General features: G+C 41.2%; 1 protein-coding gene across 2 annotated transcripts in view; it reads left to right on the forward strand.

Moving 5' to 3' along the window:
* The window catches only part of tcf7l1b (transcription factor 7 like 1b), a 37,689-nt gene extending 17,904 nt beyond the window's left edge, over positions 1-19,785 (forward strand). Inside the window, exons 4-12 of one of the 2 annotated variants that reach the window (XM_088407870.1) lie at positions 4,916-4,999; positions 13,160-13,295; positions 14,449-14,551; positions 15,522-15,605; positions 17,256-17,399; positions 17,488-17,650; positions 17,747-17,854; positions 17,940-17,991; positions 18,429-19,785. In XM_088407870.1, the coding sequence (XP_088263996.1) occupies positions 4,916-4,999; positions 13,160-13,295; positions 14,449-14,551; positions 15,522-15,605; positions 17,256-17,399; positions 17,488-17,650; positions 17,747-17,854; positions 17,940-17,991; positions 18,429-18,904 (1,350 nt within the window). In that variant the 3' untranslated portion in view covers positions 18,905-19,785. The remainder of the gene's footprint in view (positions 1-4,915; positions 5,000-13,159; positions 13,296-14,448; positions 14,552-15,521; positions 15,606-17,255; positions 17,400-17,487; positions 17,651-17,746; positions 17,855-17,939; positions 17,992-18,428) is intronic. The other variant, XM_088407879.1, reaches the window with a different exon arrangement.
* Positions 19,786-20,045: the final 260 nt, after the last annotated feature.

Below are 20,045 nucleotides of genomic sequence, written 5' to 3' on the forward strand. Positions count from 1 at the left end.
TTAAAAAAAAAAAAAGGGTTCCTGTGCAACTGGACAAACAATAGCACAGGATACAAAACGTGACGACACCTCTGACACTGGAGGTGTATCCCGTCTTGACGAGAGAGCATGCTGACACTGAGCAGAGGTGCCAGTGACGATTGAAAACAGATCTCGAAGGTATAAGTGAACCACGGGCGTAAGTTCTCGTAATTGACTTGAACAGCTTTACACCCTCCTCGTTGTCTTTATGTGATGGCCTCGCTCATACCAGATGCACAATTATGTTCTGGTGTGTTTAATTATACGGCTAGCTCTACATGACCTGCTCATGTACTCTGGAACAATAACTCATTCGTCACTTTAACCAGAGGTAAAGAAGTTTCCTGCAGTTGTACTAAAACGGCATGAAAGTCAGGTAGTTAGGGTAAGCTACATGGTAGAAAAGCACTTGTGAGCTCGGAGTTAACACTCTAAAGCTGTGGATACAGGAAGCAATAACTCAAGATCGTGTCATGCAAAAGGAAGAAAAAAAAACCCTGCAAAAGTTGCTTGACTTGCAAAAATTCAAACTCACTGGGTTAGAATATTAGAGAAGCTCTTTTGGGGGTTGGTTTATCTTGGCCTTGTGTTTCGTTCATGCTGTTTTATTACTGAAACAGCAGTAAATTCACCCCCAGTACTTTTCAAATAAACCCAGCTTGCGGGCCAGTTTGACGATGTACAGAATATGCGCGAGTCAAATTGTGTACCGTGTCCCTGTTGTTGTTTTTTTCCAAATTTTCTGAATGAATCTGACAAAGTATTCTCATTTGACAGAGGTGCAGGCCGTATCATCTTAGCAATCTTGGAAAAACATTGAAGCCGTGTTGTTAAGACCTCCCTGACGCTGCCTCCACTCTTCACTCTCCGCTTTCCCTCTTTGCACTAATAGTTCTTTTGTGTACAAGAGCATGTTAAGAGGCCAATGAGCCTGGCCTTAATAGGCCATGTTACCATAGAAACCACAGCACTCTGGATGTCTGACCTTTGACCCATTTTTTCAACTGGCTGTGAATAAGAGAGCGGGACGACCAAGCAGGTCACAATAGAGGCCCGGCAAACCGAGGGAGTGTCCCTGACATAGTCACTTAACTTCATTCCTCAGTAGGCTAATGGGCACTTCAAATGTGGTATCCATTAGCAGGATGCTATCATCAACACAGACCCTACTGACTGTGCGGGGTTAATGTAAAAATATATGTTTTGCTTTTGGGAAGGAAATAGATTTTCAGCAGTCAAGGAGGATAAGAACCGATATTTGGAGCTGATACTCATTTCCAGTAAAAGAAAAATGTCGGTGTCAAAATTAAACTTTAAAATACCAACCGCAACGCTGAACTTTGTTGAAATGTCTAAGCATATGTTTATTGAACAAATGATTGCTTTAATTCTTTTTTATAGTAATTTTTTACACTCCCTATAGAAAAAAAACAAATATCTGAAATGTTATTTCTCCGAACTTTGTTTACATTTTAAGCAAAACGTGCTGTGTTTCCAAGGTCAGCATGAGCGCTTCACTGAAAATGTAAACAAATTGTTCCCCAAAGTTAACACAGTTTTAAATTGCATTATCAGCCATCAAATTAAAAAAAAAAAAAAAACGGCAGATACCGGCATTTGTGGGGAAGCCAAATACCCGTGCCGATAATCGGCCTGGTTGATAAAAGGTCCGGGCTTACTTTCGACGCCCTCAAAATACGTTTGTTGTTTTTCCTTTTTTGTACCCTCTTTGTAGATAGCCGTAATAAATGGCTTCCTCCTTCAATAATCTACTTACTTCATGGTGATGGGATAAGGAGGTCTGGTGGCCATTCAAAATTTCGCTTGGGCCCAATAGGGCTTTGCAGGTCTGACCAGCTGAGCTGCTTGTCGTTTCCCCATCAATTACACACTAATTAGCACAATGACTGCGAAGGTTTGCTTAAGAATTGTCAATGTAATTGCCTCTAATGTTGGCAAACAATGAGTTTAATGCAAATTTGGAGACAAGGCGGGGGCTACTTATCACAGTCCCTTTGTTCCGAAAGCTCGAATTGTGTTTCATGCATAGATCAGGTTGAGGTGTCAATAGCCCCCCGCATAAGCAGGTGATATCAGCAGAGCAAACCAGGGAGGGACTGTTGTGTCGGGCCCTGACAGGGCTATTGTCTGGAGCTGCTGTTCATATGGGCAGGGGATGGTAATTAACACCTCAGTCAAAAGAGCAAGCTGTGTGGCCCATTTGTTTGCTGTTGGAGGCTAAAAGAAAACAATGGGGAGGGGTTCTCCACACAGTAGGTGATTGACATTATCTGGTGGAGCAATCCGTGGAGGCATTCCTGCTGCTATGCTATTCACTACAAGTTAGGCCAAGCCATTTCACAAATGTGAGGCCTCGTCTGAGCCGCCCCTTTGCACACATTCACTCTTTTATTTGCTCTTTGACTTTACCTGATTGGATTTGAGCAAAGTCATCCCACTCCCATTGTAGTTTGGTATAGAACTTTGGATTGAACTCCAAAGATTTTCTCTTTTTCTGATTGTGTAATTGTAGCGACTGCCCTGACTTTGAAATATATGAGGTTAGTCGCTCAAATAGTTCTGGATGATTTTTTTTTTTTTTTTCGGTCCTTTGGCAGAGCGTGTGACTTAGTTTGACAGCAAATGTCCAGACATCTGTCTCTTTTCCACACTGTGATGTTGGCCTACAGTACGGTTCCACACACTTCACAGATGACAAAGACTCTTGGCCGGCTTTTCCAGCACTCTGTGAGACCAGTGTAACAATTAGAAGCCCACTCTGGCAGGCCACACGCACCAGAGCATATGTCATATTCACTCTTCAAAAAGCCAAAGGGCACCGGTTTCCAGCTTGGAAAAGTTCTGTAGCATCTTTGCCACCTTTGTTGCATCTGGGTCTTGTGAAAGTAGCACATTGACTGATGTTTATTCTGAGTGTTGGAGTCTGCAAGCAAGGCTGGAAGACAATTAAAGAATTGCAAAAATGGATCAGCTCACACACATCTTTCAGTTGTCAGACTCGATGCAATAGTGCCCGGAACTCGCGCTGAACCAGATATACGTCTGTGGACCGAGATCCAGACGCCACGTCTGTTCCAGTTGTATTAAAATAAAACAAACGCAACTGGGTTGCAATTCAAATTATATCGGTATATTGCTGGTCTCAAAATGTATACTCACAAAAGGATCTGGCACAAAAAATTCTTTTTGCATTTGTTTTCCGAAACATCCTCCTATACCCTCACGGCCCCTCCTCATGTGTTTATGAGTGACATTCTGCTGTAGGCCCAGCTGCGTAGGTGACAGTGAGCCACTAGGAAGTGTGTGAACACTTGTGCCATTGGTTGCGCGGGCAATTAAAAGAAAGGTAGACGCTCTGAGAAAAGGGGCCCCGGGGCACGTTCCTCATTCTCGGTAGCTCTCGGAAAGCTGTCAAAAATGGACGGATCGGGTAGGAGAGTCATGGTGGGCAGGGCTGGGCTTCACCAAATGCTCACAATAGCACTTGTTTCATTTGTGGAAGGCCTCATGATTGACATAGATTAGATGTAGAAAACTGCATTGTTTTGGATTTTATCCCCACAGTGCGGCATTCATTAGGCGCCCTGCACACAGTGGCAGCGAGTTTCAATAGTGAGCTAGCAGTCTGTAAAAGCAACTGCCTCCTGACAGTTGTATGGACTTGGGCCCATTAGTTGGAACCCACAATTCAGCCTCACGCAGAATAGTGAAAATGAAGAGGGCTGATGTCAAGAAATTCCCCTCTTTTTTCGAAGAGAAAAAGGGTCCCCTTCCCCCTGGCCCGGTACTCTGTTGGACCCCAGCTGTCAGGAAACAATACCCTCCGCCTGCTCGACAAACTCATTCCTGAAAATGTTTTTTTCCCTCTTGTCCCTTTTCCCCCTCTGCTATAATGTCTTTTCCATTTTTAACCCACAGCCATCCAAGCTTCCTTCCTCCTTACAAACCGGATTGATGAATGGTGTTTTAAAAATCCAAAGCATGACTCCTCCAGTGAGCTTGTTTTCATCATTTATCACCAATTTTTGAAAAGGGGACAAATGCTTTCAAATAGTGTTTTTGCTGGTATCGCCATAACGTGTTGTATCTAATCCACCCTTCGGCAGTCTTTCTATCAGTGGGGATCAGCCTGCTGGTAAAAGCAACAAATGAAAAAAAAAAACATCTTTGATAAAGCTTTTGCACTTGGACATAGATGAGCGAAATCAATTTGATATTGTCCCAAGATGGGGGGGGGGCAAAGAATCTTTATGATAGACTGCGACATTTAAAGTGATTCACAAACCAGATGGTTCGGATGCGCTTTTCAAAATCTGGCTTCATGCTCACTCGATTGCTGGAGAACAAAAATGTTGAACGTGTTGCGTTGTGCTATAAATCAAAAGAGGAGGGGGGGGGGGGATATGAGTACACAGCTCTGTTTTCCGTGGCCACCTGATGAACGCTACTGAACGCAAATAATTACACAACTTTGCGATAACTGTGAAAACCGTATGAAAAAAATAGTGATACAGAAGGTGGGACAAAAGGCCAAATCAATTGAGACAGAGTTTGGGTCAACTCTGCAGGCCAACCTTTCGCTGCACTCATGTCGGGGCTTCCTTCCAGCTGTCTCTTCTCACCCGCACTGCGATGGGCATCCACAGCTGGCCACTTGTTTTTCCTTGACAAACACCAATTTCACAGCCACCCACCAGTCTGTTGTTGACACCAGTCACTTTTACTTGAGAAAAAGGTGTGGCCTCCAAAGTTGAGTAAAAAAATTGAAGCAACGCCAATTTGGCGCACAAACTTTTGTATTCATGTATGCTATTCTTGCAATATGCGTTGTTGTGTTCCCTCAATCTCTCGTTATGCTTTTTTTCCCCCACAGTATTTGCAGATGAAATGGCCTCTTTTGGACGTTCCTGGCTCTGCCGGACTCAAAGATTCCCGTTCACCAACACCAGGCCATTTAGTGAGTGCACATGAACACTACATCACAGCAGCTGTCCTGTTAACCCATAATTGAAAAATTGAATTGAAAATAAGTCCTCATTTTGAACCAGTGCTGCCTGTTTTACAGAGTAATTTTCACATGAGTGAAGCATTTGTTTTGATGCGCGCTTCAGAGATATAGTTGTCTTTGACGAAAGTAAATATCACTCCTTCCCGCAAGTTTGGTATTAATGAGATGTTTCCTCTGGACAACCTCCTAAAAATCTTAATCAAATTATAAAACCAATCAGGAATGTTTATAGGAAGAATCAGTTTACGTTGTAGGAAGTATTTGCTTTAATCTAACTATTACCGTAATGTGGTTAACTCCTAATAACAGAGTTATATAGTCTGCATTTAAATGTTCTGATTTACATCCCTTGACATTCACTTCTTAACAGCTGCAGTGCCCAGGGGGCAGACTGCTGACTTCTTTGTCTGTCAATATGGCAATAACTCGCTTTCTTCCATAAAACTCTCAAGCGTGTCACTCTGTGCTCGTCTTGAACTTTCCCACACAGGTGTAAACCTGTAGACCTTGTGTTGTCTCACTGCAGTTCGATTATGCCTGGCGTCAGTAGACCCATTTGACTTGCGTTTGGGCTGTGTCATGTGCGACTGAAAACATTTATTGGCTCAAGTTTGCGTGACATGTTTGGCATCTATCTAAATCCTCACCTGTTTGATTGAACTGATAGGGGGGGTCAAGCAGGGCACCACATGGAAAAGAGTCACACTTAAGTGAAGACGTTGTTGTGACTCGGCCGCTTAACCTCAGATACCCTTTCAAGACATGCTTGCTGAGTTTGTGGTCAATTTGCTGCCTCCCATAATCGCAGTGATGCACATGACAAAGTCCTCATCGAGCGCATTCAATGGGAAACTGTTGGTGTGGACCCGTGGGAATCCACCACTGACTACTCTCACTTGAATCCAATGACAAATATTTTATCCGAAAAAACTTCTGACCTGCCAGTGACCCTGATGAATTTTCTGTGACACTTGCAGCTGCTTTGCAACTTTTCCATGTTGTTTGCTTAGTTTTGAAGTCTCTAAATGAGATGAACAATTCAACAATGCCACTTTGGAGCAGTTTTAGGAATGACGCTACGATCGTAACAGCGCATTGATTGAATTAAAATAATAAATAGTCGAACAAAGAAAAACATTTCCCCAAAAGAATCAGGAGATCGTAAAAAATATTTTGTTTATTGCATCAACATAATGACATTATTCCTAAATACACATGTAACGTGTATATACTATACTTTTACTCTTTGTGTGAAAACGTTCACATTTTGTGAGATTTTCTACGTCATTACGACTTGATAGTAGTACATGATCAATATTGAATGTTCTGTAAATTAAATCAACCATTGCGGTAACGGACCATACACACTGCAGCACATCAAGCATTTTCAGGGCAAAGAAGAATGACTTTATTCTTTAAAAGTGAAATACTGTATTGTTTATATGTGTATTGTTGCATTATTTAAACGTGTGAAAGCACGGATTAGTGCACTAGATTGATCCACTAGTGTGGTGCTGGTTTTTGTCATGATGGTAATATCATCAAATGTTGACATTTTCAAGAGAAAGGAATACCTCCCTTTGCCATCTTTGCTGTGTGCTGTCTGTCAAACTGCGAATAGCTCACACTTTGATCACTTAAAATTAAGCCATTAATAGGGTAATATGTCATTTGTGGCAACGTGATGAATTCTGCCAAACAATGAGTATACTTTGAAGAGTTTCATGAGGTCATTTATACCGCTATGCGTTAGCAACCGAAGGTAGCACGCTGCCTCACCTTAAATGTGGAACTGGTCGTGGAGTCCAACTGATACATAAGATGCCAGAAAATCTAACAAAAACAACCAATCAGAGACAGTAGTCAAGACTTATGAGAAACCACCAATCAAAGATTGGGGTCATGACACACAAGGTGTCAGTCTTGGTCGTCTCTGGATGGTTGTTGTTCTTGTGCATGGTGGTGTCGTATATAAAACCGAATATACAATATTGGACCAGAGAAAGCATTTTTTTTTAAATAAATCGTAACACTCATCTACAACAAAAGTTAAGATAGGTCATAATAACGGGTAGGTAATAAGAACGTTGGTGAAAATGCTAAAGATTCTGAGTGAGAACTAAAAGAGGAGGAATTCACCATGCTTTATCTGGTGACAAGCGGTCCATTTAATGTATGGTGGTAAATGTGCGAATTTTGGGTACCCTGGGTACAGAGAAGTGAAAGTGATCTTACACCTCACTTTGGGTCCGGAACCCCAATTCCCCTCTGGGGTCGAACTGCTGAGAGGGAGCAAGGCTGATTATGTGCTCATTACTCCAGCTGAGGAGCGTGAATATTGGAGGGTAATGGCAGACTCTCCCCAAGCCTGCAGGCTCCCCATGGCCCCCAACTCCGCACTAATGAGAGCAAGGGGAACGGGCAGGCAAACACAGGGGTCCAAGGATTACTGCCAGGGGCGAAAAGCGAGCGAAAGAGAGACCTAAAGAGACTGCAGAGATACACTAGTAGGGGCTGCTTAAGAAGACTTGTACTAATTTCCTCACATGCCGTGCATTATTTTTTACTTCTCATAATCCACTAGAACGGGCTTTGATGATAGCCTAATGAAAATGTCATCCAGTATATTATGTGCTGTACATCTCAGGGTTCAAGCTTTTTCAGGCTACCCTTTAATGAGCCATGCTCATTAGTGTAATATCCTTATACACTCGCCAATAAGTATAAGTAGCTAAGTATAGCTACTGTATTCCAAAATACGGTTTGCACTGAGACTGTGCTATCACAATATACTTCTGATATTATCCATACTCTTCACAGGCGCATGTATAATAGATGGGACTTATATTACTGTGCTAATTTTGGTGGTGTAGAGCAAGGGATAGTACTGTACTGTAAATGGGAAATCATTGCAATTGGTAGATAGGTCCTGTCTTGTCACTATGCAGATTAGGTCCATAGGGCCTCGATGCAAATCAAAGCCTCCTTTGGCCTAGGATCCTCAATTATTCAATAGACAGGTTTGTTTAGCATTCAGTGAGTATTGCATTCGGTAGTAACAATGGTAGTGGGAGGATTAGGATGAATAGGGAATAGTTTCTATGGAGGTAGAATGCACTAGGCAAACTACACACAAACCCCAAAAGCTCTCATATGTGTTTGTGTTCAACTGGCCGCTTCTTTATGAATAATCCATCAAGTGTGCTGCAGGGCCAGGTGATGCAGTATGGGGAACTTGTCATCCTATCAGTGATGGCTAAACTGGACCGGCGAGCAAAGGTCCTGCTGTATGAAAATTATACGTGCATCGTTTTCTTAATCACGGTGATTCACAGACATTAACACTGATCTGATAATGGCTGCGCATGGCACTAATTGAGGTCATGCCAACACTTGCAGTAATTTGTATAAAAGGCCTCCTCTCTTTGTCTGCACCCTCTACTGTTATACTTGATTAGAGCAAGCTGCGACTCTTCATTGGGTTAAAAATGGCCAGCGCCTGACCCCGGATGATTATCACATCACAGCTTAAATATGGGCAGATCTTCTCTTGACAATGATGCAAGAATTGGCTTCTTTGTTCGAGTTTTGTATGACTGCCATCGGCCAATAAGAGACATGGTCCTGTCAACATCTCCGTAGTCACTTGGTCATCAAATTCTTCAAGTAATTTAGGCAACATAGTCAAAAGGAGCATTCCTCGCATGGCGTTTGTCTACCTCCATTTACGCTTTTGCGCCGCTGTCCAAAATCATTCCTTTTAGTTTTTACAAAGTTTTTAGTTTTTATTGTTTTAAATAATTCTCCCGCAGGAGGGTCTGTTTTGAATACCAGTTTCCTACGGGAATGATTTGATAGGCGGAACGGGCCTTAGTGAGTGCAGTCTCTTGACACTGTTTTGCATTTTAATGTCAGTAAAACACATGTTTTGGCTCCATTCACTGGGTTGGGGTAGGCTCTAGCAACCCGCGGCCTTCGTGAGGATAAGCGGTCAAGATGATGGATGGATAGATGTTTTGTGGCCTGCCGATATTCAGCGATGTCATGAACGGGGCGGGGCAGCCGCATGGTGAGAGGCGCGGTTTCAGTATACAATATGTTTAACTTCCTGGTTAGAAATAGAAGTACCACAAAACTCACTTTTGGTAAGAAATGAAATTGCCAATGTGCCAAGCGTAATTTATATGCATATGCTTAACTGTAGAATGGAAAGAAAATACCATGCTCCAGGTCCTTTAAAGGTATTGTTTTTTTCTTTAATCTTTGTTTTGTTTTTTTCAAACATAAAATAAATCAGTAAATGTCAATAGATTGATATGAAATACATATATCGTGATTTGCTCAGCCCTAATGAGCACGTTATTTTTAAAAACGTGCCTATTCCACCTTTATCTTCAGTTAATGAGATTTTTTTAGTTATGTTGACGTTTTACTAAAAGCTACATGTCAGAAAAGTGGCAAAAGGTCATTGTTTTCCAAATTACTTATTTCGATTTAGCAAGGATTATCAGTCCGACTTGATAGACGATTACAGGAATCTCAGAATATTTAGTGTTGAAAGGTTGAAATTCCAAGGATTTGGACATTATCAAACTTAATTTTGATTAGCTTGAGAATCAACTGCTTGTTGATTAAAACCTGAACCACCAAAGTATGTATTATTTTTAAAGCGATATTTTTACTGGCTTTGACCATTATTTTTTTCAACAGATTTGTGCGAGGGAAAGAGACTGAGGGCATTTTTTTTTGGGTGGGGGTGGGGGTGGGGGAGTCATCATGAGAAATCAAAAAGCTTTATGAGGAATGAACTCAACACACGGCGATGTCCGTAAGATCCCGCTCTTGTATTGGAATCAGAATTATACAAGTTTTGTTTTTAATATACGAGGACAATATGCGTTACTACTGTGGGTATAAGTCAAACAAATTCAGAGGATTTAAATTTATGTTTAACAGATGCTCTGCTGAGTTTGCGTTCCCTCATAATTTAATAACTACCGCCAATGTTCACACCATTAGTTGTTGAATGTGGTAATATGATGCCAGTCTGCTCTTTATTATTCTAACCCTGGAATATTGCTGCCATTGACCTTTTCAGAGGCAATGACCAGACGTAAAGCACACCTTGTCTTTGACGAATGGCAGTATTTGGAGTGGTTGATTTTAAAGACATAGGACACGGTCAGTCTCCCTCTCACGTCCGCTTCCTGTTGGCGTTGACAAACAAGGCTTGGATTGCTCAGCATGCCGGGCATTCTTTTCACCCTGTCTTTCCTGGAGTTTTGAAAGGCCTGTGAGCCTCCCACCCACAATCGCCAAGCATAAAGACACACAAAGCTGCGAGGTTATTCAGTTTGTTCTAAGCTCTCTTCCCCATCGGCTGTTTGCCTAGTAATTCAATTCAGATGTGCGGGATCCAAAAACATGTTTGCTTGAATGAAATCCACCCCTCCACCCACATTGACTAAGGACCGTGCTTTTCTTAGCGCCATTCCAAGTTGGACAGCCAAGCGAGGTGCTGCCACCTTGGCCTTTTGAGTTTGCTTCAAAACCTCTTAGCTTGAGACATATATTTTCACTGCACTGGCTCCTTTTCAGTTTGTTTATTTTCCCGTTTAAACTTCCTGTTACGATGCCCTATCACTGAAGGACCAGTCCATGCTGTTCTTAGTAACCGGCTTAGAGGTATGCACCACTGCAAACCTGTTTGCAGAAAGCACTCGCGTATTAAGAGCATGGTTTCCGTTTGCCATTGTCGATTCCATCTGGTTCCAGGTTGCTTGTTATGTGTCCTACCACATAGATGTTTATATTTAAAACACAGCTCATGTTACATGAGGTTTCCTTAGAACACTTTGCTTGTGTCTCATGCATGTTGCTATATGACGCTGTCATAGGCTCAAGTAATATTATTCACTCTAATAACAAAGTCACTTTAGACACACTTTACCATTGATTACTTTAAATACTGAAGTACTAAAGTAATCAATTACTGTAAATAATTAAATACTAAATCAATCAGTTACTCTAAGTAATTACTATGTCAGTAATTGATTACTTTGCCACTACTTTTATTACCATTTAAAACTACTTTAGGTAATTGATTACTCTAGTACTTAGTCGCCTACTTAAGTACCTAAATAAATGATTGCTGTAATGTATAAAATCATTTATTACGTTAGGATTTAATTAATTTGGTACCTGGCATTTCTAACACCTGAAAAAAAGTTAAAAGATATGGGATTGAATGTCTAGACTTTTAAACAATGTAAATACTATATATGTCTTTGGGATTGACTGTGTTAAAACCATTGAGAAATGAGCTAGTGTAAGCATTATTTTTAAAAGAAAAAGAGTTGAACAAACAGTTATTTTGTGGCTTCTGATTTCATAACTAGTTATCCATCAACACGTTATCTATATGTGACAAGATAATTTAAATTTATAACGAAACATTGATTTCATTCATAAATCTTTTGACCTGCGAAGCAAGACGACTTAAACATGTCAACGTCCTCAACCTGGAGAAAACAGGTCATAATAGCTCAGCCATTTTGTCAGACTGAACTCAAAAGCAGCGTGGGATTTAACGTTGTGCCTTCAAACTCTAAGATATGTTTAGAGCACAGTATTGGCATATTCCAGGCAATGAATTATTAATAGGCATCATTTCAAATTCTCACTGAACGGCTTCCCAAAATGTGTTGGCACCCAGGTCTAGAGGTCTCAAACAGCCTTCACAATATAGGGAAAATTCCAGCATATTGTACACAAGTAGAACAACAAAGCCCAATTCAAATATACATGACATGCGGGACCTGGGATTCCAACAAAGCAAGTCCACAATAATTCTGGCTTGAAGCTTCATCAAAGCTTCCTCTTAGTTTAAAAAAAAAAATGTCAGTATACAGTGCATTGCCCTTAAATGCTCTGGGTCAGGGGAAACTGAAAAATCCTTGAGCAAAGCGATCTTAATATAGCCATGTTTAACACCAGCAAATATTTTCCTCTCTCCATCTGGCATAACCAGAATCAAAGTATGCCTTAGACATTGCAGAAACCAATTTGTTTAAGATTTACCAGGAGGAAACGACTGGGCCCTCCTTAAAAATGGCAGGAAAAAAATAGCACGGCAGAGATTTGGAACAATTCTAAGCAGCGTGAATCAAGAGCGTGTACAAATGGTTCAATGCAAACCTTGTTCCCTTGCAGACCACGTTGGAGCGACGAGAGGTTGGGAAGGGGGTGGGGAGGGATATTGAAGAAAGGTTAGTCTGGATGAACAAGACTCTTTTCTCCCCCCCTCCTCCCAACCCCCTCCCCACCCCTTGACCCTCCCATGTGACAAGTTGAGCCAACAAGTGCTCTATTCAGCAGGCAGCCAGAGGGAAATGACTGCTAGGCTGAGCGTTGCCTAATGAAAGTAGACACTGGTTGTTATTAGCTTCGTTCTCGTTGGAGTGGTAACGCAGCTCAGATATTGTCAAGCATCCCCATTTTTCATTGTGATGCAATGTTTGTGTTGAAAAAGACCATGTAAGAACTCTAGCAAAGGCAGGTTTTATCTCGGGACTTCGTGTTCTCCACAAGGAACTTGGAGTGTTTTTGTGAGATGGGGGTCATGCAAAGCACAGTATGGCAGTGTAATCCACTCATTCGTGTCTATTTCCCACATATCTGTCAACTTACTGCTGTCAGACTGAGTGGGAGATGATGTCTCCAGTTGTTTACCGGCATTAAGTTTACCTTAGCCTGATTGTTTGTGGGTTACCAGAGTGAAATTGGGCCATGGCTGTGCTGTTGTTTTTCTAGTTGGACTGAACAAACAGTTCTTTCCTCTGCTAAATGACTGTAATGGTCTTGGCATGTGTCTGCAAGGCTTATAAAGTGTTCTTTGGTTTCGATCCAGATTGCATCAGAGAAACGGTCAGACACATGCCGAGCATGTAACCTTTCACAAATGAAGGCCTAGTCCTTTGATTATTCCAATAGCCATCTGCTGAAACCTTTCTTAGATATGCATATTATAGTATGTTTAAATATTGCCCTAGCCAGTGAGCGCATCCTAAGTTTGGCCTATTCTTTATTTTTTTCTTCTCGCATCAACAGTCAAATAAAGTTCCTGTGGTGCAGCATGCCCACCATGTTCACCCGCTGACACCCCTCATCACATACAGCAATGAACACTTCTCTCCTGGCACGCCACCGTCACATCTCTCTCCGGAAATACTTGACCCAAAGACAGGTAATACGGATGAACTTGAAAACATGTTGGTAGCACCAAAATAAAAGTCTCACTTTCTGTCAAGTCACAACTTAAAGTGATTTAGCCATTTTCAACAGTACAAAATTAGTATTTTTGTATTATTCAGTGGCAATGACGATTATCGGCGTCAACACTCCATTTGTCCTAGGTTCCACCAACTGGGCTGGCAGTAATATATATATATATATATATATATTATATATATATATATATATATATATATATATATATATATATATATATATATATATATATATATATATGTGTAGTTCACGTACAATTAATAGCGTGTTTGGCCACTTGCTATTGACTGAACATGACATCACAAGGCCTTGGGGTTAAGGTAACAGCCAATCACAGCTCAGCTTGTGAAATTACAGGCCAAGACAGAAAACAGGTGGAATAGTCATTACCTGAGCAAGGGAACACATTTTTTTTATAAAAGGTATGACTAGAAAATGAAAACTTATTTACTTATAAAGTTATTTATGGACAATTAAACTTTTTACTGTTGAAAATGGAAAAAGTATCTAATGGCCAATTAAACGAAATGAGACGGGTTGTCAAACACAATCCTTCACACTCTCTTTATACTAGACATGTCCAAATCAGGTACTCGAGGACCGCCTACCCTGCAGGTTTTTGATGTTTCCATGGTCCAATGCAGCTGATTCAAACGATCAGAATCGTTATCAGGCTTCCGCTTAACTTGCTGAAGAACTGATCATTTGAATCATGTGTGTTGGGAGGACGGAAACAACAACAAAAAAAATGCAGGATAAGCGGCCCTCCAGGACCGGGTTTGGACATGCCTGCCTTATACTGAGCTCATGAAATACTGTATGTGTGCCTATTTACATTCTGCTTACAGCACAAAGCATTTGCTTTTAAGAGAGTTCAGATGAATAGAAATAGAAAGCAAATGAGTTTTGTCAAGCCAGTACAATTCCGGATGCATTTTCTCCATTTAAAAGTGGTTATTATTGGAATTTGTAGTCACTTCCAGTTCCCTGAATGGTAAACCAAAACTTTTTTCCCCATTAAATTCCCCTGAGAATGTCTCGCTTAAGCACCTGAGTGTTGTTCTGCATTTCAAAACCCTGTTTTGCTCCCCCATCTCTGGCATCTATAGGTATTCCTCGGACACCTCACCCATCAGAACTTTCTCCGTACTACCCCTTGTCTCCCGGTGCAGTTGGTTCTATTGCCCACCCATTAGGCTGGCTCATGCCACAGTAAGTGTTTTCCCACTCAAAAGCTACAAAATGTCCTATTTAAATATTAGATGCAACATTGATTTTGTGTAACAATGGAAAAACAAAAATGCCTCTGGCTAGGTTCACATTGCAGCCTGAAGTGACCCAATTTCGATTTTTTTCATGCTCTTGTCCGACCTGTATCTGATCGTTTGATGGCAGTGTGAATGACACACATCCGATTTTTTTCAAACGAGACTCAGGCCACTTGGGTATGTGGTAATAAATCCTATACGTAGCTGAGCTTTTGAGATGTGACTTCAGTTTGAATGGCCAGGCTGCGTAACAAACAAGTAACAAACGCCACAGTTCTGCGCTCAAAGAGGCAGAAGCAGCTTGGAAAAAAAAAACAAAACAACAATTACGGACAACGCGAAGAAGGTTGAAAATATTCTCTGGGAGAAAGAAAAAGTGTATTTTCTGTGTGTGTGTGTGTGTGTGTGTGTGTGTGTCATTGTGTGTCATGGCACAAAATGCCATGGCCAAAATCACACCCTTCCACATTAAAATACTAGAGATGGAATATACTGTGGCCCCGCCATACGGCCATCTTTTGTGGTACTTCAGGAAACCCAATTGTTTAGCGCGTTGTTGTGTGACATCATGATGTCCTCTGCACATAAGGGATAATTACAGGTCACAATTTGAAAATGTGAACGACTTCGCCGAAAAAAAATCTGATTTCACGAAAAAATTGGAATTGAGCATTAAGCTCTTCAGTGTGAACAGTCTTTGACTCCAAATAAATATGAATGATAAGTTAACAGTTACTTTCGTGGAAACATGAGCATTTCGGAATTGTTCCACGAGTCATGGAATTATTTGCCGCGGTGCTTTTCCACAAGCTGGGGATTTGAGTAGATGAGTAGGGGATTAGTTCTTTTGGGTTTACTGTCAACTGTGTGTGATCCACCTCACATTTCTTTCCCATTCTCCTTCTATCTTCTAGGCAGGGTCAGCACATGTACTCCATCCCTCCCGGGGGATTTCGTCACCCCTATCCAGCACTAGCTATGAATGCATCCATGTCCAGGTGAGTGGATCAAGTTCAGCAATACTCCTCACTTTCCAAAGTGAAATCTTCTACATTGGAACCTTGGCTTTTAAATGACTCATTAGACAGAAATTCAGTTCATGAACTTTGACTCTAAAGTGGTCAGGAGTCATTCCCAAGGGACATCCAAAGACAGACAATATTCACTACTTAATAGTGAATATTAAATAATAATATATATTAAATATATATTAAATAATTAATCGTGGGCTAATTGGTTGGAGAGAGAGAGGTCTAAGCTACCCTGCTAAAGCTGCTGTCCCCGCCACCCAACCCCGGAAAAGCGGTAGGAGATGAATGGATGGATAGATGGATGGATGGCGCTTTGATCAACGGCGTGTTGCATTTTCTGTTCATTTCTTAAGAAAGCATATTGGTTCTAAAAAAGTTGTGGTTCAAAAACGGAATCAGAGAATAGATTAAACTTGTGAAGTGTAGGTTCCCCTGTATCCCTGACATCTTTGTGGACGAAGTCTATATTCAAATGTGTAGAATAAATGTCAGGAGCGCCATTTCAATAGTGACAAGTTAGAACACTGGGAACTACAGTATATTAAGACTGTAAAAATGATGAACATTAGCTATGACAAAATCTCAGATCCCAGATTGAAAGGGAAGAAACACCTTTAAAGGCTGTCTCATCTTTTCAAATTAATTCAATAAATTATACACACATATTCGAAAGATTCAATGAGGACAAAATCATAGCTTATCAGAGCGATGCACAGAGTAAACTCAAAAAGAAAATATGGGTGGCTTTATGGTGATAGAGGAAAGTGCCTTTTCAAAAGTGCTTCTACAGAATATTTAGCCTCAGTCAAAGATGCAATCACAGTGAAAAAAACAATACTCAGTTAATAAAGAACACACACATCCAAAGTTATTTCATTCGTGACTCCTGGCAAACGACTTCAGAGTACTAAACAATACAGTATATCTTGGCACAGCTCAGTATAGACTACATTTATTCTTCCCTTCAACAGTATCCACATCTTTTTTAGTGAAATTGTGAATTTCACCAAACCTCTTCCAAACCACTGAAACAACCTCCATATTTAGGCTAAAGCTGACTCAGTCAGTGTGCATTTTAAAGTAAAGCTGCTGACTCTGCAGTCAACTGGGGAGAGAAACAAGGCTGTATTGTATGGTGTCTGTCATGATACATACTTTTTTCTACTAAAAGACTTAAAATCGAGGAATTGTTGAATCTAACTTGAACTCGTGATTGTTGGGTTATGGTGCCTAATTTCTCCCACAGAGCTTCATTGTATAAAGCATTGGGAAAAAAATGAAAGATATTTTAAAAGGTGTTTTGTGTAGAAGGTTGTTAGAACACACTCCCTGGTCTGAAACGTGGCAAGGAAAGTGGTTTCAGGTGTCACGGCCATGCTGTCACCATGGTAGCAACTCACTTCACTTTCTCTAGCCTTTGCTGAATACAGGGGTCTTTTGAAAAAATGCTTTATTTGAACAATAAAAAGCAAGCATTATTTAATTGCATGAATTTCGTCGAGACAGACTTTGGCAAGATTCAAGAGTTTTATTGTCATATGCATAGAAGCACCACACAATCAGATTCTTATTCTGTTCTCTTTCGTTCTGTTCTCACCCTCACCCTTTTGTCCCTAGCTTGGTATCCAGTCGTTTCTCCCCACACATGGTGACTCCTGCGCCACACAGCCTTCACCAGACTGGCATTCCCCATCCTGCCATCGTGTCGCCGGCCATCAAGCAAGAGCCCAACAGCGACGACACTACACCATCGATGCACGCGTAAGACGAACTTTCAGATTGAAAATCCTTCAAAGCATTTGCTGTAACGATCGATTTCTTAACATCATCTCTCGAATGTTGGGATCAGCAGGAAATCTCCCATCCCTCCTAAGAAAGAAGAGGATAAGAAGCCTCATATCAAAAAGCCTCTGAACGCTTTCATGTTGTATATGAAGGAGATGAGAGCCAAAGTAGTGGCAGAGTGCACTCTGAAGGAAAGTGCTGCCATCAACCAGATCCTTGGAAGACGGGTAAGTGGCCCGGACAGAGGTAGTGTGTGTTTTATCTTTTGTCCACCGGGATGTTGACTAAACCTTTGATATGTGTTTCCGATGTTTGTTTCGCAGTGGCATTCCCTGTCAAGAGAGGAGCAAGCCAAATACTATGAGCTGGCTCGAAAAGAGAGGCAACTCCACTCCCAGCTCTACCCTGGATGGTCAGCGCGAGATAACTACGTGAGTAGGACGACGTCACGTGACCTCGCAGTTTGTAATCAACGCCGACCTGTGCACATTAACGCCCTTTTTGAAATGCGTGCAGGGAAAACGGAAAAAGAGGAAGAGAGACAACAAACCTGACTCCAAACCGGAAGGTAATGAGTTGATCGCATCGTTCCCTCCTAAAGCGTGTGGCAAAGCTCAAGCGCAATGAATACTTTGAATGATCCGCCTTCTCTAATGCTACTTTCTTCAATCTATACTTTGGCAAGCAGCTTATGAGGTACAGTGCCAATAGTGGCAGGTATGTCAGCTGTTGTGTAATAAATATAATATATCATGCCTGAACTCTAAGGGCCCTCCACATTTGAGTGTTCAGTGTATCGTGCTTTGAATCATTCATGTGTACCAGTTGACTTTTTTTTTTTTTTTTCCACTTTGCGAGTCGAACATCTCATCGCTAGCATCTCCACTCTTTTAAGAGTCACTCGTTGACTTCTGTCACCGGCGGCATTGAGGGACGCGTACCAATTTTGAAGTCAGCATCAGATCCATTATTCAAACGCTTCCATCTCTCCGTTGTGTTTGTCAGACTTCTCCATAAGAAGCAAGAAACAGTGCGTTCAGTACCTGCCCTCAGAGAAGATGTGTGACAGCCCAGCGTCTTCCCACGGAAGCATGTTGGACTCGCCGGCCACCCCCTCGGCAGCGCTGGCCTCCCCGGCCGCTCCCGCGGCCACGCACTCGGAGCAGGCTCAGCCGCTGTCCCTCACCACCAAACCGGAGGGGCGCATGCACCACCACTTCTCTGTACTTGGAAAAGCTTCGGGAGGCACATCTTCCTCATCCTCCTTGTCATCATCTGCCTCGCAGCCGACCATCTCTATCCCTATTGGTACTTCGGGTAGCCAGTCGACTACGCCCATCCTGACCCGGCCGATCCCCTTCACATCTCTGCACCCTTCCATGCTCTCACCCCCCTCGCCTTTCCACCAGGCGGCCCTTCACCCTCACCATGCCCTGTTCCAGTCACAGCCCTTGTCCTTGGTCACCAAACCAACTGAATGAAACGACTACAACAATTTTTCTACCATTTATCATGCTGTATATTGCTTTTCTTTAAGATAGGTAGTAGAGCAACCTTGTTTTCTAAATAAAGAAAAGGAAGAAATATTATTGGTCAATATTTGACTGTCTCCTTTTCTAGCTCTCTGAATGAAACAAACTGTATTTTTTGTAAAGTTCACTGCAAAACCAGTTTTGTTTTGATGCATTTAATCCACGAACCTCTTGTATAAAAGAACCATGTACATACAGTTTCTTTATAAAAACAAAAATCGAACAAAAACACATATTCTTTGTAGCCAAAATCTGATTAATGTTAGTATGTTTTTTTTTTTGTCCTTGAGCTGGCCAATAATGTTGCAGCCCTATTTTCAATTCACGTGTGACCTTTCTTTGACATGTTAAATAAACATTTGAAATGGTTTCTTACAGAAAATGTTGAATGGTTTTCCTGTCCGTTTAGTCCACGTGAGTTGGTAAAATTATTTTTTAGATCTGAGTGTGGTCAGGATTAATATTCTCATGATTACAACAAAAGCTTTTTGAAGAGTGTTAAATGAAACTCCCACTTACACTGAATAATGGTCTGGATCCGTCGTGTCAAACTCATTTTAGCTCAGGGGCTGCATGGAAGAAAATCCACCTTCAAGTGAGCCGGACAGGTAGAATCATGCAAAATATGTTAAAAACAGTGTCAATTATATCTAGAGTTATGCTCTGTGGCAGCCTGGTCACAATTTCTCCCCAACTGTAAATATATTGTTGAACAGTAAATGTGGAAAAAATGAAGATGAAGTCAAATAACTTACTTTTTTGTTCCCTATGTATCACAATATAGTATTTTCCATAAGTCACATAAATTAAAGGACATTTTCTATAACCTATGATTCAATGATCCTTTCCATTTGTTCATAAAATATCTTATTTTTTTGCCTTGAACACATAAATGAACTAAAAATACGTAAAAAGATCTAACCACAAACATCCAAAGGAAGAAAAATGCCCCAATCAAAAAAAATAGTGGTTGTGCAACTTCTTTGCAAGGAGTGCAGTGAACTGAAAAAAAATTGAACAAAATAAAATGGTGCTGTGGTCTCTCGTTTTCGACACAGGGTGGCACACACGCAACATTATTGTAGAAAAT

The sequence above is a fragment of the Hippichthys cyanospilos genome, chromosome 1 (genome assembly GCF_059441005.1).
Source record: "Hippichthys cyanospilos isolate Australia breed blue-spotted pipefish chromosome 1, RoL_Hcya_1.0, whole genome shotgun sequence".
Classification (NCBI taxonomy): Eukaryota; Metazoa; Chordata; class Actinopteri; order Syngnathiformes; family Syngnathidae; genus Hippichthys; species Hippichthys cyanospilos.